The 18704-nt window shown below is 42.9% G+C and overlaps 1 protein-coding gene across 1 annotated transcript in view; it reads right to left on the reverse strand.

The window, feature by feature from the left end:
- The window catches only part of VPS13B (vacuolar protein sorting 13 homolog B), a 1405890-nt gene that overhangs the window by 208815 nt on the left and 1178371 nt on the right, over positions 1–18704 (reverse strand). The window contains exon 40 of the mRNA XM_075353076.1: positions 1518–1714. Within this exon, the coding sequence (XP_075209191.1) occupies positions 1518–1714 (197 nt within the window). The remainder of the gene's footprint in view (positions 1–1517; positions 1715–18704) is intronic.

Here is an 18704-nt window from a genome sequence, read left to right on the forward strand (position 1 = left end):
AAAATCCATCAGAGAGATAGCAGACATGCTTGGAGTAGCAAAATCAACAGTCGGGTACATTCTGAGAAAAAAGGAATTGACTGGTGAGCTTGGGAACTCAAAAAGGCCTGGGCGTCCACGGATGACAACAGTGGTGGATGATCGCCGCATACTTTCTTTGGTGAAGAAGAACCCGTTCACAACATCAACTGAAGTCCAGAACACTCTCAGTGAAGTAGGTGTATCTGTCTCTAAGTCAACAGTAAAGAGAAGACTCCATGAAAGTAAATACAAAGGGTTCACATCTAGATGCAAACCATTCATCAATTCCAAAAATAGACAGGCCAGAGTTAAATTTGCTGAAAAACACCTCATGAAGCCAGCTCAGTTCTGGAAAAGTATTCTATGGACAGATGAGACCAAGATCAACCTGTACCAGAATGATGGGAAGAAAAAAGTTTGGAGAAGAAAGGGAACGGCACATGATCCAAGGCACACCACATCCTCTGTAAAACATGGTGGAGGCAACGTGATGGCATGGGCATGCATGGCTTTCAATGGCACTGGGTCACTTGTGTTTATTGATGACATAACAGCAGACAAGAGTAGCCGGATGAATTCTGAAGTGTACCGGGATATACTTTCAGCCCAGATTCAGCCAAATGCCGCAAAGTTGATCGGACGGCGCTTCATAGTACAGATGGACAATGACCCCAAGCATACAGCCAAAGCTACCCAGGAGTTCATGAGTGCAAAAAAGTGGAACATTCTGCAATGGCCAAGTCAATCACCAGATCTTAACCCAATTGAGCATGCATTTCACTTGCTCAAATCCAGACTTAAGACGGAAAGACCCACAAACAAGCAAGACCTGAAGGCTGCGGCTGTAAAGGCCTGGCAAAGCATTAAGAAGGAGGAAACCCAGCGTTTGGTGATGTCCATGGGTTCCAGACTTAAGGCAGTGATTGCCTCCAAAGGATTCGCAACAAAATATTGAAAATAAAAATATTTTGTTTGGGTTTGGTTTATTTGTCCAATTACTTTTGACCTCCTAAAATGTGGAGTGTTTGTAAAGAAATGTGTACAATTCCTACAATTTCTATCAGATATTTTTGTTCAAACCTTCAAATTAAACGTTACAATCTGCACTTGAATTCTGTTGTAGAGGTTTCATTTCAAATCCAATGTGGTGGCATGCAGAGCCCAACTCGCGAAAATTGTGTCACTGTCCAAATATTTCTGGACCTAACTGTACACTAACCAATGTAGACTAGTCGTCAAATCTATATACACAATGTAGACTTGCTTACTAATTTTCATTCACAAGTCTAGGGACATTCATATTGGGCTTTATAACGAAATTTCCAACAAGTACATATATTTGGGCTTTGGTGTCACTATGCCTTGCGCCAAATAAAATATATTTTTAATACTATACATAAGATAGATATAGTGTTAATTACAATTCTATAGTCAACAATATGTTTTCTGGATCCCTTTATGCCACAATAGCCACATCTAAATATAATACCATCTACCTTTGGTCATCCATGCTGTTTGTATTGCTATTCAAAACAATTCTCCAAAGATGAGATGACACCAGCTCCTTCTGGTCGCTGACCATGGTAATGGAGGGCAGCTGAAGCTCGCACGGTTTGCTCTCGGATAGACTGAACTCACGAAAGGCAACAAATGACCGCTGGAGTTCATCCCAGTATTCAAGGCTACAAGGGATCTATTAAAAAAACAAAACAAAAAAATCGATAAAAAATCCAGTTATTTCAGCTTTAGATTTTAATATGCAAAAAAGTATGCAAACATGCAAATCTTGCCTTAAAAGACCTCAGTACAAGCTAAATAAATAAATATGGAAAATACACAACCATACATAGAAATCATTATTACAAAGTGACTCAGAAACAAGGCATGACTCACAATGGAATATATTAAACTAGGAAAAAATAGAAAAGAAAAAAAAACAAACATTCTTGAACATAAAATACCTAATCAAGAAGCATAACAAATTGTAGAAAATGTCACGTTGTGTTCAAATAGTGGAACTTTGGCTTACGGAGTCGTCACTTATCCTAATACTACATGACAGCAATATAACTGTCCATCCGTGGGTGTGCATTTGTGTTTGCTTGTAAAGCAGCCATATAATATGCAGGGCCATAAGACGTAACTATAGAGCACCACATAGAGTTGCCCCATAAGTATGCAATATAAAAAATAAATAAATCTTTATTTTTATATAGCGTTAACATATTCCGCAGCGCTTTACATTCATCAGGAACACTGTCCCCACTGGGGCTCACAATCTGAAGTAACTGGAAAACCCGGAGGAAACCCACGCAAACATGGGGAGAACATACAAACTCCTTGCAGATGGTGTCCTTGGTGGGATTCGAACCCAGGACCCCAGCGCTGCAAGACTGCAGTGCTAACCACTGAGCCACCGTGCCGCCCTATGGCTCCTGTTGAACCTTATATAAAAATTATTGGATGGATTTCAAAAACAACACATTGCAGCATCTTAATGGACACCTTTCCACACCCCCCCACCAAAAAAAAACCCCAAAAACATACAGCCTATAAAAGGCACATCCCAGCAGCCATGATAGCAAGTTCAAGTTGTGAGAAAATGGGACAGTCATACAGAGGGATAGAGAAAGAAACAGAGAAAAAGAGAGAGGCAGGCCGAGAACTGGGTCGCCTACCGGCCAGAAATTCCAGGACATCCAGTAAAAATTGGTCACTTTTTTCCCTGTTTGTAAAAAAGAATGTAAGACTTCTGTGATATTTTTCAAGCTGGAAAAATGTATACATAATATATTGACTTCAATCATCATTTTACAGCTCACAGTGAATGCAGCTGATGTCTTCATATTAGAATTATGGACACTTATAGTCATCATTTATTATGGTTTTACATGTCCGTAAAAATAATTGTCTGTTTGTGCTTTTTTGATAAGTCATCCAGACAAAAATGAAAAGTCAAATCAACCCTGGGCAAGAGAGGATTGGGAAATCATGAGCGAGAGAGTGAGAGTGAGAGAGAGAGGGAAGGAGGGATGAATTAATGAATGAATGAATAAAAAACATCAGAAAGATAGACAGATGGGTAAACCATCAGAAATAGATAAAGGAATAAAGAATCCATCAAAGAAAGAGAGAAAAGAGAGGGAGGAAGAAACAAGAGTAAGACGAGAAACATGAAGATCGATTTGAAAAAAAGTAGATGGATGAAGAAATCATCAGAATGAGAAGGGAGGAATGAAGATCTATCCAAAAGAAAGGAGAGGGATAAAGAAACCAAGAGATCAAGACAAAAGGAATGAAGATATATCCAAGAGAAAGGAAATGGCTGAAGAGACCATCAGGGCAAAAGAAGAGGAATGAGTAACCCATAAAAAAGAAATGACATACATGAATGAAGAAAGCATTAGAAAGTGAGGGACAACACAAAGAAGGATGAAGAAACTATCAGAGAAGAAAAGAAAAGCATAAGAGCAAATGGAAAGTTTGGAGTAACCAAAAAATATGCATAGTATACACCTATGCATGCACTAAAGGCTTTGTGGGAAAATGAAAAACAGTCCCATAACTAGAGATGAGCGGACTGGTGGAAGTTTGGTTCAGTGGGTTCATCTGAACTTTAGATAAAGTTCTGTTCTGGACCTGGACTTGACCTGAACTCCAATGGAAGTCACTAATTGGGCAGGGCAGGTCTCCGCACACATACCGGCAGCCATTAACAGATTACTGCCCGGGAAAGGAGAGTGAGTTTTTTTCTTTTTCATTTGTACACACTACATCCGATAACGCTGATGTTAACCCCGTTGAAACACTGCAAGTGGCTCGCACTGGGCTGAAACCGAGCGTACTCGAACACAGCAATGCTTGTGCGAATGGTTAGCATACGTAAAGCACCCCAACTCTGAACTTGAACGCTCAGCTCTACCCTTGACAAATAATATGGAAATGGCTGGTCTCACAATTTTGTCCTGTTTTATCAAGTAAAAGAAGAAGTCTGGATAACAAATGTCTGTGCTCACAAGAATAACTATGCACACATGTAAATCTAAGAGTATAATAAGAAATTCTAATCCAATAATGGCTCACACAAAGCCTTTGTTTGGTGAGGAAGAAGGGCTTTGGGTGTAACTACTAAAAATACATTTATCATCTTCCTACAACTGACCATATTTGTCCTTTGAATCTTACATTTTCCTTGGGTCATAACCTTTTAGCAATAAAAATGTAGCAACACAACTATTTCAGGAAGGATCCTTTCACCGCAATGGGTCAAAGAAAAAAGTAGCGAGGCAGCAGACTGCAGTGTGTAATAACACGGATAACAATGGACTGACTGATGATGACTGTATCGGAGCGTTCCAGAATGAAGCACCTGTGACGAGATCAAGGATGAATCTCATCAAACCTCAGGGTAAATATAGTGAGGCACACACAGCTGGACGGTTCTGCAATAAGCTGCGTATTCCCTGAAGATATCACTGTTTTTGTTATTTCTTTATTAATAACCTTCCTTCTATCTTGAACTTCTTCAGATTGTGGTTCTCGCAGGGTGGGCTTGCCTTGGAGAGAACATGGTTTTCCTTCCAGTAACAACTACTGTATTACTAGATGTACACTGAAGACAGGAAGTGTGTGCGTTTTATCTTATTCATACAGGCCACCTAAGTGAAGACGTGGAGGCAGAAGACAATATAATCTTGTATGAGGTGGAGAACGCCAGTTCATGCTGGGATTATAAGCCCAGCTTCCTGAGGATGAATAAACTGCTTGCTTATCGAGTGATTCTACTCTCTTTTCTGTTTTGTGGCCAGCTCCCTTCGAATACAAATCTTCCATGTATTCAGCTAAAAGAAAAACAATACGATCATGTCTTGAGACAAGGGAAATCTTGGCTAGGGAAACGATAAGCTGGTCCCAGGTCTTTTCTTCTACACAGATCTGTAACAGTCTTGCTGAAGGTAATTCAGAGCCGATAAAAGTCACATGTCAAAGGATATTTCCCAAACTTCTTTAAAAAGTTTAATAAAACTTCTTTAACGCAAGCCCATCTCCCAGGTAAAGGAAAGAAATGGTTTCCTGCTTCCCAAAGTAATCCGAGAAGTAGAAAGAGATCGCTCATACTCCTCCACATCGCTTACTTTATTACATAATGTTCTGATCAGTGTAGGTTCCTTTGTTAGATGCACCTGCCAAGTTCAGTCTGGAAACAACCCATAGTAAAAGCACGAGAGCTTTCCAGGTCTTACATTCGTTACTTGACTTCATCCTGAAAAGGCTAAGATGGTATCTAACAATTTAGAGAAAAGTGATTCTTGATTGGCGCTGATGCAATCTGTTAAATCGATCCATTATACTTCTGATGAAGATCCAAAAACATGGAAACATGAAGAGTAGTGCACGGTATATCTTTTCTTTTTTTTTCTAGCTGCAGTACATTTCTACAGAACACGGCACATGAGTATTCCTCACTTCATACGGTTGGAGTAGGTTATATCTATGCTTACAACTGCACTGAGGGAAAGCAGTGATGACAGCTGTTGGTTTAGAAGACATGAATCTAATGCAGCAGAGGCGCACTTGCAAAATCGCACTCTTTGACCTGTGTCGAAGTGAATTCACCTTCCAGTATGTCATAGCAGGGGAAAAAAGGAACTGCGTTCACAACTTTCTTACTGTGTAATAAGAACAATAAGGTATAGCTCCATGGATTTGACATGCGGAGCTTCCTAAACGGGATACTAATTTTTTTTAACTAATTTTTCTACCACTACTCCGATAACGATACCCTATATAAGCTTGTAATATATTTTATTTGTATAGCAATACATTCTAATCAGTAGTAATAGTCTATTTTTTCCTAAAAAAAACAAAACACTTCTGCAATGCGAGAGCTGAAGCTCAGATGCAATGAGACTAATGAGTGAGATCCACAATAACCCACAGATAAGAGATTCTGGAAGAAAGCAGCAATGTTTTCTAAATCTCATATCTCTTCTTTCAAGGGAATCTTGTCAGTAGGATCAACCTTCCGAAGCCGTCTATACGGGCAAGAAGGTCAGAGGAAGCTGAATAAAATGATCGAAGAAAAAAAAAAAAATTATTCAGCTCACCCGTATATGTATCCGCTCAGTTCAGGTGGGATGCAGGATGTCCACCGGACAGGCAGGTCCGTAGAGACAATAGCAAGGAGACAGGATGGGACTCAGCACCAATTCCAGGATAGCAAAAATATAAATCCAACGAAAAATATATAAAAGTGTAGAAACTTTATTCAATGATTAAAAATCCAAGAAAAACATCATCGGTTCCATGAAAACATCATGGCTTGACGCGTTTCGGACAGTTGGAATATAGATAAGTCCTTAATCATAAGCCTATGATTAAGGACTTATCTATATTCCAACTGTCCGAAACGCGTCAAGCCATGATGTTTTCATGGAACCGATGATGTTTTTCTTGGATTTTTAATCATTGAATAAAGTGTCTACACTTTTATATATTTTTCGTTGGATTTATATTTTTGCTATCCTGGAATTGGTGCTGAATAAAATGATACCTTAATATCTGCAATCCTATGTCTTATCCCTTAAAAAAATCCACATTTTTTCTTAATAAGTAAATGAGCTGTTCGAGGATATGGGCCGGTCAGAGATCTCCCTGAGAATCTGCCTCCACAGATTATTTTAAATGAAATTGGGACTTACCGGGGGGGGGATTAATATCTATAAAGAGGATTGTCCACTACTGTTATAAGGATGAACTAGTCTCAAGATTGGCATCAATACTGGCAGTAGCCATAGATGAGGTATTCGTCTCTTGTGTTCTGCCAAGTTTCATGAAGTTGGGGGTCCTAGCTGAGTTTGTAGACTTGTGCTGCTGTGGTGATAAGTCCTTGCAGGCCGCGTGATGCCATTGACTTTGTTTGGCCAGAACCAGAAGGTAGAAAGTTCAATGAAGGAGACTGTCATTTCAAAATACACTCTTTACTTCATGATAACTTCGTAGGAAGAATGTACAATAGATAGCGGGTACACATGAAGCATTGTCATACACAGTCTTTCTACTTCTTCAACACAATCTCGGTTCTTTCAACACAACCCAGCTTAATACCACAGTTCTGAGAGTTCTATTCTCAACACGCGGTTCTGCGTCTTCTTCCTCTTAGGAAATGTTTTGCCAATATGGCCAGACTTATCTTCTCTAGCTCTGATGCTTTGGGAACTGCCGCACAGGACACTCTCTTCGTCTCATGTTTTCTGTTCCATCCTGGAACATTAACTCTCTGACTTGTAAACTCTGGACTGCACTGCTAGGCGTCCTGTCCCAGTACCTGTCTCCTCACGATCACTCTGTCCTTAAATCATCTTTCTCATTCACTCTGTATTCAGGATCACACCATCTTCTACATCGGTCCCCTCTCTCATCAGAGACACCCTCATGTGGTTCTGCTCTCTAGTCAGACCTTAAGGCCGGGGCCACACGGGGACTACTGCGATCCCCTTGCATGAGACTCGGCTCGTGCTGGCAGTACAGCAGAGCCGAGTGTCAAGCGTGTGTCCTTGCAACTGAGGTCCGTTCGTGCGAGCAGACCTCAGCTGCGAGGGGCGGGCCGGCACTCAGGAGGGGAGGGAGGGATTTCTCTCCCTCTCGCCTGTGTAGCCGGCTATAGACATTCTCGCATTGCACTGGCAGTACACCGGTGTACCGCGAGTGCAGTGCGATTTTTCTCTCGCCCCATTCACTTGAATGGGTGCGAGAGAAAGAGTCTCGGATTACAATCGCAGCATGCTGCGATTGTTTTCTCGGTCCGATTAGGGCTGAGAAAATAATCGCTCATGTGTGCTGTCACACAGGCTAGAATTGGTCCGAGGGGAATGCGATGTTTTATCGCACTCCACTCGCACCGATTTTCTCGCCGTGTGGCTTAGGCCTTAGTGTATCACTACTGCAAGCAAGGCCTTCTGAAAGGAAACTCTCCAGTCTCCTCCCATAGCCCTTTCTATCCTGGTCTAGACCCAACTGTTAACCCTATCTCTCCCTATTAACTCCCTGTTGCTGGGCAGAACACAGCCTCATCATAAAACAATGCACTCTTATCTGAATGAATGGCAGTGGATCTGCATTACTTGCTGTGGCCACTATACAGGTGATGAAGCTGTACTGTTCCGAAACTGATAAGACTCAGCTACAGCCGAAACCAGGAACAGCTGATTCATGGGGGTGTTGGGTGACGTACTCGCATGGATCGGATATTGACTACCTATTCCTTGGGTAGTCCAAAGCCACAGAGAGATTTATTCTTTGAGTACGTCAGCATTATAAAAGTAGTGGACAACGTATTTAAGCCTTTCCTTTCTATTTCTCATTTGTTTGGAATTTATTTCTGGGTATGGGTAAAAAAAAATCTGACCCAAAAACTGCAGTAGAGTCTTTCTAAAAAAAAAACAAAACAAAAAAAAAACAAACTAACAAAGTCAATGTGTGGAATTATCCTTTAAGAAAATTAAAGGGAAACAAGTTTTTGTCACAAAAAAAAACATACAATTTCATGAATCCGAAAGTTGCCTATTCTGGAATGGAGACTATGACCAACTGCACTGAAATGTACTGTTTTCCTGTACAGATCAAAATTCAGAAATAATAGCTGAAAATAATGAGATTACGCAGAAGCTCCAACTACATCTACATGTTATAAACCACAATTGGTGCTGTTGGTTTTCACAGTCGTTTCACTTTTCTTCTACAGGGAGGTGATGACAGCTCTGTGCACACTGTCAGTGCTTTTTCTGTACAGTAGTCACAGGATACTCAAGTCCTGTTTTTTGGTCAGTAGCAGACCAATCCAGATGACAAACCCCATAGCCAAAAATATTCAGTTTTGCAAATTTTTGAACGTCAAACATCTCGAAACTACAACATGGTCTACCGTCTAATAAAACCTGATGTCCCTGTAAAGAGAAAAAAAAAAAGAAATTCATATATCAAACTCCTACAAAGCCACAGAATCTCCTCCTTTGTAATATTGGAACCAGTTGCAAAACCACAAGAATTCAGGTTCAGGAAATCATGATTTTATAACATTTTAATGTGATCTACTCCTGGGAACAAGAGCTAACTGAATATGATTTCTGTTCGGAAACATTCCAGCGTATAACTGCTGTACATTGAAACGCAGGGTACAGCTGCAGCCATTTCACCTGTACTGCCCCACTGGTATTGTGGCTTACTGTGTTGCATCAAGACTGCCTTCCTGTCCGGAAAGCCCTCTAAGTACAAACAAGAATCCCAGCCCAGGTTTTATTTTCCCTTGGTATTTTAACATGGTAATTCAAGAGCCCTGAGAAATACTTTTTAACCTTTTCAATGAAATATGTAACTCTTTCTTTATTACAGTCTCATGTTTTTCTAGTTTCTAGCTCTCATTTCTAGAAGAATAATAATAATATAAAACGTGACCCGGAGTTTATCAGATGATCCGACCTGATGTAAGTGGAATAAGTCACAGGTGTGCGCTGCGCAATTTTTCTATGTAATCTCTAAATCTCATTTTATAAAAGAAAAAAAAAAAAGATTTATAGTTACCTTTGTTCAACAGCGTGATTATGCTACAGGGTTGAGAGAGAGTGTTTTACATTGCCCAGCAAAGAAGTCACTTCATTGTTTTCTCAGCTCACTTGGTGGATTTTGGAATAAGGCACTATGATTGAAGGGGTTTCCCCAGAAATCTAATAAAAGGACCCATCACATAATTCAAACAGCAGCCAATCCTAGTCATATAAAAGGACGAGCTGTAGCAACGCAGCTTCCGAGACCTGTGTCTCCACTGACAGAGGAGCTGTATCATAACCACACGTACCAGTGAGGTGCTGGAGAATGGCTGTGACAGGAGAAGAAATAAATCTTCTCCTTGGCTGACTAAGCACAAAGGATTCAGTTCTCTAACCTCAGGTACAGTCAACTGAAGAGAAAATTAATTTATTTTCCTGCCACCGTCCTTTGCAAGCAGCTCACCGATATGTATGCTCTTATGATACACCTCCTGCCAGTTGAGAGACAAGTCTCAGGAACGGTGTTTCTTTAGACTGTAGACCATCCTGACACAGACTAGGGAGGGATTATGGTTGAATTACATGACAGTGGCCATTTTATTACATTCTTAGAGAACCTCTTTAAAGGGAACCTGTCATAAGATTTTGGGCCTATAAGCTGCGGCCACACCACCGGGCTCTTATATACAGCATTCTAACATGCTGTATATAAGAGCCCAGGCCGCTGTGTAGAAAGTAAAAATCACTTTATAATACTTACCTAAACGATCGCTGCGGTGGAGTTGGGTCATATGGGCGTCTCCATTCTCCGGTGCCTCCTCTTTCGGCCATCTTTGTCCTCCTTCTGAAGCCTGTGTGCATGATGCGTCCTACGTCATACACACTCGCCGGTCCCGAGCAGGCGCACTACAATACTTTGATCTGCCCTGCGCAAGGCAGATCAAAGTGCGCCTGTGCAGGACCTCAATGCCGGCGAGTGTGGATGAAGTAGGACGCATCGTGCACCCCAGCTTCAGAAGGAGGACGACAAAGATGGCCGAAAGAGGAGGCGTCAGCACCGAAGAACAGAGATGCCCATATGACCCAACTCTACCGCAGCGACTGTTAGGTACTATTATTAGTATTATAAAGTGAATTTTACGTTCTACACAGCGGCCTGGGCTCTTATATACAACATGTTAGAATGCTGTATATAAAAGCTGGTGGCCGCAGCTTATAGGCCCCAAATCTGGTGACAGGTTCCCTTTAAAGAATGGGCATTAAAAGACACCTGACACCTTAACATACTAGCACAGGGGTCGGGAACCTATGGCTCGCGAGCCAGATATGGCTCTTTTGATGGCCGTATCTGGCTCGCAGACAGGGCTCCTACCTGTCTATGGGAAGGATCAGGGCCGGCGCCAGCACCCGGCTACTCAGGGGGGCCCGGTGGCCGCGCTGTCACCGCCCCCCGCCGAGGATCGAGCTTTCAATTGCATCGGCATCGCAGGTGCCGATACAATTGAGAGCAATGATGAGAGAGTGAGCGGCGCGCTCCCTCTCTTATCATTCTCCCCGCTGTGACTGTCGGCGTTCTTCTGACAGCTCTGCAGCGAGCGCGGTGACGTCATCACTGCGCGCCTGCTGAGAGGTCAGCGAGCGACAGCAATGGACGATGCGCCGAGGAGACCGGATCAGCGGGGAAAGGAGAAGTGAGCCGCCCCTCTACTGACACTGGGCTCCCCTGACTCACAGGCCGGCCACTACACAGCGGCACTAGTACACATAGGGTCCCGGCAGCCGCTCTGCGTCTATGTGTAGTACCGCTGTGTAGTGGCCGAACTGTGAGTCAGGGGAGCCCAGTTTTAGTAGAGGGGCCCCTGACCTGGAGAGGCCACCAGCCATGTCTGAGCTGCAGGAGTGCTAGTCCTGACCTGCACAGCAGACGGAATCTCCATCCTGCAGGACCTGCGATGATGTCACACCCATGTGACTGTGTGGGAGGAGACACAGGATGCCGGGCAGAAAGCAAGATACTGAATCCTGAAGGAGATAATGGACACATGACTGGTAATAAGAAAAGAGGGGACATGAGGGTGAGGGGGGCTGCAGGGTGAGGGGCATTTAAGGGCTGCAGACTGTGACAGAAGCATGTGAAGGGGTGCAGAGTGTTTGAGAGGGGTAAGTTGGGGTACAGGCAGGGTGAGATATGTGAGCAGGGTGTGTGAGATATGGGGGTGTATTGTGTGTGATATGGGGGGTGCAGGCTGTATGGGAAGCAGGGTATGTGACATATGGGGGTGTAGTGTGTGAGATCTGGGGGGTGCAGGCTGTATGGGAAGCAGTGTGTGTGTGTGTGGGATATGGGGGGTGCAGGCCGTATGGGGAGCAGTGTGTGTGTGTGTGATATGGGGGGTGCAGGCCGTATGGGGAGCAGTGTGTGTGTGTGTGATATGGGGGGGTGCAGGCTGTATGGGAAGCAGGGTGTGAGAGATATGGGGGTGTAGGCTGTATGGGAAGCAGGGTGTGTGAGATATGGGGGTGTAGTGTGTGTGATATGGGGGTGCAGGCTGTATGGGGAGCAGGGTATGCGACATATGGGGGTGTAGTGTGTGGGATATGGGGGGTGCAGGCTGTATGGGGAGCAGTGTGTGTGTGTGATATGGGGGGTGCAGGCTGTATGGGGAGCAGTGTGTGTGTGTGATATGGGGGGGGTGCAGGCTGTATGGGAAGCAGGGTATGTGACATATGGGGGTGTAGTGTGTGAGATCTGGGGGGTGCAGGCTGTATGGGAAGCAGTGTGTGTGTGTGGGATATGGGGGGTGCAGGCTGTATGGGGAGCAGTGTGTGTGTGTGATATGGGGGGTGCAGGCTGTATGGGAAGCAGGGTGTCTGGGCCACTGACAGATACAATTGCTCCAGCGGTCACTTAGTACACAAAGGAGTGTTCCTCTCTGCTGCACTAAGCCACCGCTGGACCTAAACAATAATTCGCTGTAAAATAATAAAATAGATAATTGACATAACTGACAATGCGTTGTGTGACATGTCCAATATTCCAGCTTCTTTCTTCTGCGAATGCCTCAAAGCTGGCATTCTCTCAACATCAGGTGGGAAGAATGCCAGCTTCCAGTCATGCGCAGGAAAAAGAAGAAGCCAGACTGCTGGACTGATGTCATGCATCGCAAGTTCACAATGTAAGTTATTTATTTGATTTTTTTACTGCTAATTACCATTGTTTCAGTCCAGTTGTGGCTTTATACAGCAGGGAGGAGCATTCCTTGCTGTACTAAGTGAACATTGGAGCGATTGATCTGTCAATGGCCCTTTAAACATATTGTACGGCTCTCGCGGAATTATATTTCAAAATATGTGGCGTTTACGGCTCTCTTAGCCAAAAAGGTTCCTGACCCCTGTACTAGCAGGTCCTGAGGCGGCAAAAAGTAAAAGTATGTAGACAGGACACTATTGCCTATTAGTCATTTTTGGGTACCAATATCAAATCAGTGGAAAGACACATGATACCTCAACCTGTTAGCAGGATCTGGCATTAAATGAAACTGAATTTGCAGCTGGAACTGCCCTGTCTTCTTGATTATAATGTGTAAGTTTAAATCTGCTCTCCCTTCTTTAAGTGTTATATATTTATATATCTCAGCAGGGAAGGGGCAATTTGCGGCAAAGTGTGGAGGGGGGGTGTCACGGTGTGGAAAGAAAACGGGCTGTATACAGTGCCTTAAAAAAGATTTCATGTCCCATGAACTTTTCCACATTTATTTCATCTTACATCCCCAAACTTAACTGTATTATATTGGAATCTTATGTGATATACCAACACATACGGTAGTAGCAAGTCTTTGTAAAGTGTAAAGGAAATGATACAGGGTTTTCCAAATATTTTAAAAATATAAATGTGAAAATTGTGATGTGCATTTGTATTCAGCCTCTTCCCCTTTCCAAGTCAATACTTTGTAGGACCACATTTTGCTGAAATTACTGTGGTAAATATTTTGGGGGATGTCTATACAAGCTTTGGACATCATGAAGCTGAACCTTTTGCACATTCTAAATCGCAAACTAGCTCTAGCTCAGTGAGATCGGATGAAGGCGTCTGCAAACAGAAATTTTCAAGTCTTACCACAGATTCTCAATGAGATTTAGGTCTGGACTGTGACTGGGCCATTCACACACATGAATATGATTTGATATATACCGCTCTTTCAATATGTTTAGAGTAATTGTTCTGCTGGAAAACAAACATATGTATCAGTCTCAAGTGTTTTGCAGCCTCTGTAAAGTTTTCCTTCAAGATTATCCTATATTTAGCTCCATCCATTTTCCTATCACCTCTGACTGACCTCCCTATCCCTGGAGAAGAAAAGTATCCCCATAGCATAATCCTGCTCCTACCATGGTTGACAGTGGGGATGGTGCTTTCAGAATGACATGCAGTGTTAGTTTTCCATCACACATAGCGTTTTGAATTCAGCCCAAAAGGTTCTACTTTGATCTCATCTGACCAGAGCACCAGCACTAGCTATCTGTGTTCCCTAAGTGGCTTTTTGCAAAATGCAAATGTGACTTCTTATGGCTAACCTAACTCTGCTTTATTCCTCTGCACAACTTTATACTTGACCTGTCTGGTGTGTTCTTTTGTTTTCATGATGCTGTTTGTTCCCTTATGTTCTCAAACAAACCTCTGGGGTTTTCACAGCTGTAGTTATATGGAGAATAAATTACACACAGGTGGATTTAATTTATTAATAAGGTGACTTCTGGAAGCAATTATTCACTCAGGAATTTAGTTAGGGGTATCAGACTACATGGAGTGTAATGCGGAAAAGTTAACAAAGTATGAATACTTTTTGAAGGCACTGTAAGGGAAGAAAAGAGCACAAAGCGAAATCACTCCAAAAATTAAGCAGTTAAGGCAGTGGCTTCTCTGATGTACAGACACCACATCCAGCATGTATTACTGTGAGTGGCACTCTAGCAAAGCATGAAGCTAGAAGAAGTCTGGAAACTTTAAATCATGGAGTTTGAAAATGAACAAAAGAATGTAATCTTCAGACTGAGAGTTTCCATTCCATTCCTTGAGAACCTGCTCCCACCTCTCTGTAATTTGTCTCTGCTGTTGTAGCTGAGTTACGCTTGACAACAGGTAGTGGACAGCAGGTTAAACAAAAGGAAAACATCTAGTGCTCAGTATTAAAAAAGTGATTTTTACCAAGTAGGTTTTAAAAAAAAAAAAAAAAAAAAAATCAGATTAAGCTGTTAGAAAGTACAATGACCGTTTCTGTCTTCAGGAGCAATTAATTTATAATAAACATAGTAGAAATAATAAATCCCTATACTGTCAGTGTTGAGAGGTCTAGTTACAAAGTTTAAACAGGCTGCGAATCAACCACTGAATAAGTAAAACACTTGTTCGTCGGGTGAAACGATCTTTTGGTTTCCACAAAATATCATCATTCTCGGCAGTACATCGTCCTGTATAGACAGGGTCTGTGCTATAGAGAACAATGACAGGCCTGTGCACCCTAGGCAATCTATTACAGATCATTTGTGTGCATCAGCAGCAGGGATAGCTGACCGGTGACCGATTGATGCTGTGTATCGCGCAATGTAAGTGGACCAATAGATTTATATGTCTTTATCCACGGTCCATAAAAGACCGTGTTAAACCCAGGGGTATTAATGGTATATCAAATTCCAGGTTCCACCCGTACAACAATGGTAAATGAACACAATCTCAGCTTTAGAGCGCTGATTTCCAGCAGGACATTTTTTCTGCACATAGAAGAATGCATCCAGCTGTGCAAACAAACAAATATGCACTTGTTCCAAAGTATCGTTGTGTGCTGTGATACATCATAAATAAGAATGAGCAGTCATCAGGCCCCATATCAGATCAGGACTAATATACTAAAGTATTTTCTGGAAGCCAGGGCCAAATGGAGGATGGAACGTATATGCTAAGTGAGATACAGAGCTACCAAGATGTTGATGCATTTAAAGTAACATCTGTTTGTGGTTAACAAGTGACAATGTGGATAAAATATGAAAAACATGGGTAAACCGGTGTCAGCACTGATACAGTGGAATCTTCCATGTCAGGATGTTTATACTGTTGCTGGTCCTCCTTGGCTTTGTTAGAGTGAGTAGTGACGCCACAGGCCTAGGATATGTACGTCCCGAATAAAATCTAAACTGCAAGTCAGTAAATGTTGACGTACATTCTCTCTAATAAAACAAACTAACGCTAGAGCATGTTTTATTACACATCTACAATTCCTCCTGGAAATGTATGAATAAAATAAGAACGGGGTGCTAGATGGACCCATCCATTTGGGTGTTACCATCAGAAAGAAATGGACCAATATTTTTCTCAGGTGTCATCCTTGTTGCTGCCATTCTTTTCTGTTTTTGCACTAAAGAGTTGTGCTTACTTCCAGGCCAATAAAAAACCTTGCAAGGTCAAGGTTTTACTAACATAAACCAGGATAATAATAAAATGAGCAGATACCCTTGTAACGTCCATACTGTCTTCCCCGCACTGTCCTGCCTCTCTCCCCCGGCGGGGATATTGGTTCCGACATCTGCCCGGATGTCCTGTGGTGGCTGTCTCGTCCCCGATCCATGCTGCTGCCTCCCAAAGCATGTGTGCACCTCACAGGCTTCCTGGTTCTGCCCGATGGGTGCGTGTACAACCACACCCATTTTCTTATGGGTTTTAGGTCAGCTGAGAGATTGCAGGTATTTAAGGCACCTTTCCATTAAGGGAGGTGCCTGTGCAACGAGTCTCATATGTTGCTAGTTCTCAGGTCCTTCGCACTGCTGCTGCTGTCTCCGCTGCTGCTGTATTGTGCTATATGCTGCTGACGTATGTTTGTGTTTTAGTGTCCTATTGATACACTGCTGCTGTTATCCCAAGTCTGCTATACCGTGGCCGCCAACCACGATAGCCGCTACTGCAAAGTATCCTTACCGGCTGCTGTTGCTGCATCCATCCATCCTGGCCGAAACCTCGACACCTGCTGCCGCTGTTTACCATCACCAGAGACTGTCTTTCAATACCCCTGGGGCCAGCTGTCGCAGCACCAGTCTTCCTGAGTGGCACGCGGTCTCACACTTGCAGCATAACATTTTCAGCATTAGAGGCTCTGGTGAAAACCAGAAGGTGTGGTTCCACAGTCAAACCCCTCTGGGTTTTCTGTGTGCTGTGACCCAGTGGGTTCGCTAAATCCCCTGCTCGCCCGGCAAGCATAACAACCCTATAACAACATAATATCCCTCCAGTAAGAAAATAAGAAAATAATAGTTTATGTAAATAACCTGTGATTCTTAGTTGACACTATTTTGAGAAAAAAAAGCGTAACAGCCATCCCACCACGACATGGTGTACTCAATCAGGATGGTCCCTAACTCTAGTATTAAACCTCTCTATATGCCAGCAGGCCTCAATACACAGGGCAGAGGAGGACTCAGGCCTGTAAGTGGAAAGCTACATAAGGCCTCTTTCACACGTTCGTGAAAAAAACCGCACGTTTTTCACGAACGTGTCAGAGGTCCGTTTTGCCCTCCGTGAGCCGTGTTTATGAGCTACGTGTGTTCTCCGTGTGTTATCCGTGATAACACATGGAGAACGGGAACTTTCTGCTCACCTGTCCCTGGTGTCGCTGTCCGTGGTGCTGATCTTCAGTCTCCGATCCTGCCGACGCCCCGCTGCTGATTCCGGCCGCAGTGAAGTGAATATTCAATTAGCATAATGAGCGGCGGTCGGCAGCAAGTGACAGCAGCGGCAGAGACTGCAGGGCTGGAGAAGATGAGTAATGTTTTGGTTTTTTTTTCTCACAGACACATGTCTTCTCTCCGGTGCGTGTCACACGGAACAGATCCGTGTGGTCTGTTTGCATTACGTGTGACACGTTTGCGTTCCGTGTGATACCCGTGATGCCGGAGAGAAAACGGACATATTGGCGTGAGAAACACACGGACACACGTACGTACGGAACGGACACACGTTCCATGCGTAAATACTTACGTGTGTCCAAAACCATAGGAATACCTAGGTCTACGTGTGTACGTGTCTCCGGTACGTGAGAAAACTGCCAAACATGTATCGGAGGCACGTACGTGTGAAAGCGGCCTAAACTAAATGCACAGCCCAAATCCTAGGTTAAATTTGTTAATGGCAACAGTGACAGTGTGAACGTGCACCTAGACATTGTACTAATATTAACGTGTTACAGTTTATTTCTTTGCTTTTTTCTTAAGTTTAAGCAACAGATCCACGAGACACGGTTGTAAAATGGAAGCAAATCAGATGTCTTCCAATTTGTATCCGTATCTCACAGATTGTCATGGATTTGAAAGGCCGCGTGTGATCCAAAAATCGGATTAGAACTGGACATGCTCAACCTCAAGCTCAGATCTGTGATTTTAATAGATGTGTGGACACATTCATGCTGACCTATGGGTCTGAGTGCTGTCCTAGAAAAAAAGAGCACTCGGACATGTCATACGGATGTGTGAATGTAGTGTTAGTATTAGACACACTGTGACATAGTTGTGCAAAAAACTTTCAGATTTAGTGATTTTACACTGTTTCTGGAAACTTTTTGAAAAGTGGGCAAAATTTAGCGAAAAGGTTGAGTATGACCAACAAAAGGGTCTAAATTGCAACAAAGATACTTCAGTCTCTGACTGGAGAACATTGCTTACGCTGATGCATCACAGCAGAAAGATGTGCCAATTGAAAGATGTAATGGCGGCACTTAATGTTTTGTTAAATCAATGCTTTTGTTCCAGCAAGATGAAAACAGCACTGATAACGTAGAATGCACGGACACATGAACAATAGCTACTGTGCAATAACCAAGCACCACTTCTTGTTCCCAGGAAGAAGCACCTTCAAAAAAACAGTTGTCCATGTAACTATACAGTCAATATTGTATTCAGTGATGTTTTTAAACTTGATGAAATAAAGCATTGACTTTACCAACCGGTGAGTGCCGCCATAAATTCTAACTTGGAAGAATTATATTATGAACTGTTATTTTATGCGGCTGAGCTCCACCTCATGTCTGGAGTCCAAGAAGTGGTGGAACAGTTGTGCCGGTATGTGTTTTTCTGATTAACTCCCAATGAAAGATTCAC

The sequence above is a fragment of the Anomaloglossus baeobatrachus genome, chromosome 6, assembly GCF_048569485.1.
Source record: "Anomaloglossus baeobatrachus isolate aAnoBae1 chromosome 6, aAnoBae1.hap1, whole genome shotgun sequence".
Lineage (NCBI taxonomy): Eukaryota > Metazoa > Chordata > Amphibia > Anura > Aromobatidae > Anomaloglossus > Anomaloglossus baeobatrachus.